The following is a 1979-nucleotide window of genomic DNA, read 5'->3' on the forward strand; positions in this document are numbered from 1 at the left end:
ATGTCCTTTGCCCACTTTTTAATGGGGTTGTTTGATTTTTCTTACTGATTTTCCCGAGTTCTCTATAGATTCTAGTTATCAGCCCTTTATTGGATGTGGAGCATGCGAGTATTTTCTCCCATTCTGTAGGTTCTCTGTTTGCTCTCGTGATAGTTTCCTTGGCTGTGTGGAAGCTTTTTAATTTGATCAGATGCAATTTATTTATTTTTGTTGTTGCTGTGATTGCCTTTGGGGTCTTTTTCATTCACTTTCCCTTTATGACTCAAATCTTTTGCTCAGGCCCTTCCCCCCGTCAGCGTCGGAGGAGGAAATATGGATGGTTACAGGAGATCCGAAAACTTCAGAAGAGCACACGCCTCTTATTAAGGAAGGCCCCCTTCAGCCGCCTGGTAAGGTCTGGGGACTATCCCACCAACCCCCTTTAAATTTCCCAGGTATTAAGGACCCAACTGTCTCTTACCTAAATGTTTGAAGAACTTCTCTAACCGAGTAGAGGACTTCATCTTCTGAAAACATGAGCCTTCCAAGGGCACCTTGTAATTCTTCATGGAATTAATTTCTAACCCCACTACCTTTGAAATTGTATTCTTTGACTGTAAAAATAGAAACCCTTTCATTCATGGACCCTTTGGTCCCTTTCCTACCTTGGGAGATTGCCTCCTCATCTCCCCACCACCAATAAGAGATATGTCAGTTCCTAAGCCCCCAGAAGTCAACACCTCCTCTTAGGTAGGTCCTAAGATTCAGGGCCAGGAAGGAATAACGGAAATGAGGAGTCATTGGAACTCATGGAGAAGGTCCGCCTTCCCTTGAATCTCTGTTCTGTTACTCTCCTCCCCATCCCCACTCCTTCACAGATAAGAGAAATATGTGCTGTATTCACTCGTGGTGTGGACTTCAGTTGGCAAGCCCAGGCCCTATTGGCCCTACAAGAGGTGAGAAGGGGCCAAGGCATAATTGGGTGAGGGCTGAGCGTGGGAGAAGGAGGCAATCTGGAACTCTAAGTGCCTAACTGGATTGTCACATACTGGATCTGGCCTCCTTGAAAAGAGCAGCAAGGGAGCACCTGAGGGGTTTGGAGGCTGGATTCTGTGTGGTTGTAGTAGAATTCCCAGGCCAAGTTCAGTCCCATTCTTTGAATAATCTTTCCTACAGTCCTTTGAACCCTTGGAGATTAGGTTTAGCAGGTCTCTAAGAAAACTTAGCCCGTGCCCCTTCCTGTGTGTCAGTCTTTTTCGTCTCCCTGTCCCTAGGCTGCAGAAGCATTTCTAGTCCATCTCTTTGAGGATGCTTATCTCCTCACCTTACATGCTGGCCGAGTTACTCTTTTCCCAAAGGATGTGCAGCTGGCCAGGAGGATCCGAGGCATTGAGGAAGGGCTTGGCTGAGCTCCTACGCCAGTGTTTCTGTAAGTCTTTCCTGCTCACTCAGGGAGCAAGTGTGCTTGGGGGAAGAACTTCCAGCTTCTCCTCACTGGAGTTGGCATTTCTCTGAGGGAATTTCCCTTCTCCATCCTTGGTCCCTTGCTATCTCACCTTTTCTTTGTTCTCTAGTAAAGGTTGACCTAGTTTTAACTTGAAAGCTTGGGACTATATCGCTTATGCCTTTTTGTACAATATTAGATTGAGATATTTTTCTATTAGTAATGACCAGATGACCCAAATTTCTGACAGAGTTAAACCTTTCCATTTTACGAAGACCAGATGACCTCATTTTGATTAAGAGAATGTTTTCTTCTGAAAATGGCTTGTTAATAAATGTGCTTCCTAAATTTCAGGGATGATGCCAGGGACTCTCTGCAGCCACAGCTAGATCCAATGGAGTCTGAGGTGCTGCCTGGACTTTGCTGTCTCTGAGCACTGTGTGCATGTTGCTTTTAAAATTTTTTTTTTCTTTAAGAAGGAGAAGACAGCATGACTTTCCTCTGTAACAGAGGTAACATATGAAACAATCAACACAGTTCCAAAGGCCTGAAAATT

At 44.8% G+C, this 1979-nt stretch overlaps 1 protein-coding gene across 2 annotated transcripts in view; it reads left to right on the forward strand.

Annotated features, from left to right (window-relative positions):
- The window catches only part of CENPA (centromere protein A), a 6270-nt gene extending 4882 nt beyond the window's left edge, over positions 1 to 1388 (forward strand). The window contains exons 2-4 of one of the 2 annotated variants that reach the window (XM_012652477.1): positions 280 to 394; positions 863 to 935; positions 1254 to 1388. In XM_012652477.1, the coding sequence (XP_012507931.1) occupies positions 280 to 394; positions 863 to 935; positions 1254 to 1388 (323 nt within the window). The remainder of the gene's footprint in view (positions 1 to 279; positions 395 to 862; positions 936 to 1253) is intronic. The other variant, XM_012652478.1, reaches the window with a different exon arrangement.
- The last annotated feature ends 591 nt before the right edge of the window (positions 1389 to 1979 follow it).

This window comes from Propithecus coquereli, unplaced genomic scaffold (genome assembly GCF_000956105.1).
Source record: "Propithecus coquereli isolate 6110/MARCELLA unplaced genomic scaffold, Pcoq_1.0 Scaffold39, whole genome shotgun sequence".
NCBI classification, from domain to species: Eukaryota; Metazoa; Chordata; class Mammalia; order Primates; family Indriidae; genus Propithecus; species Propithecus coquereli.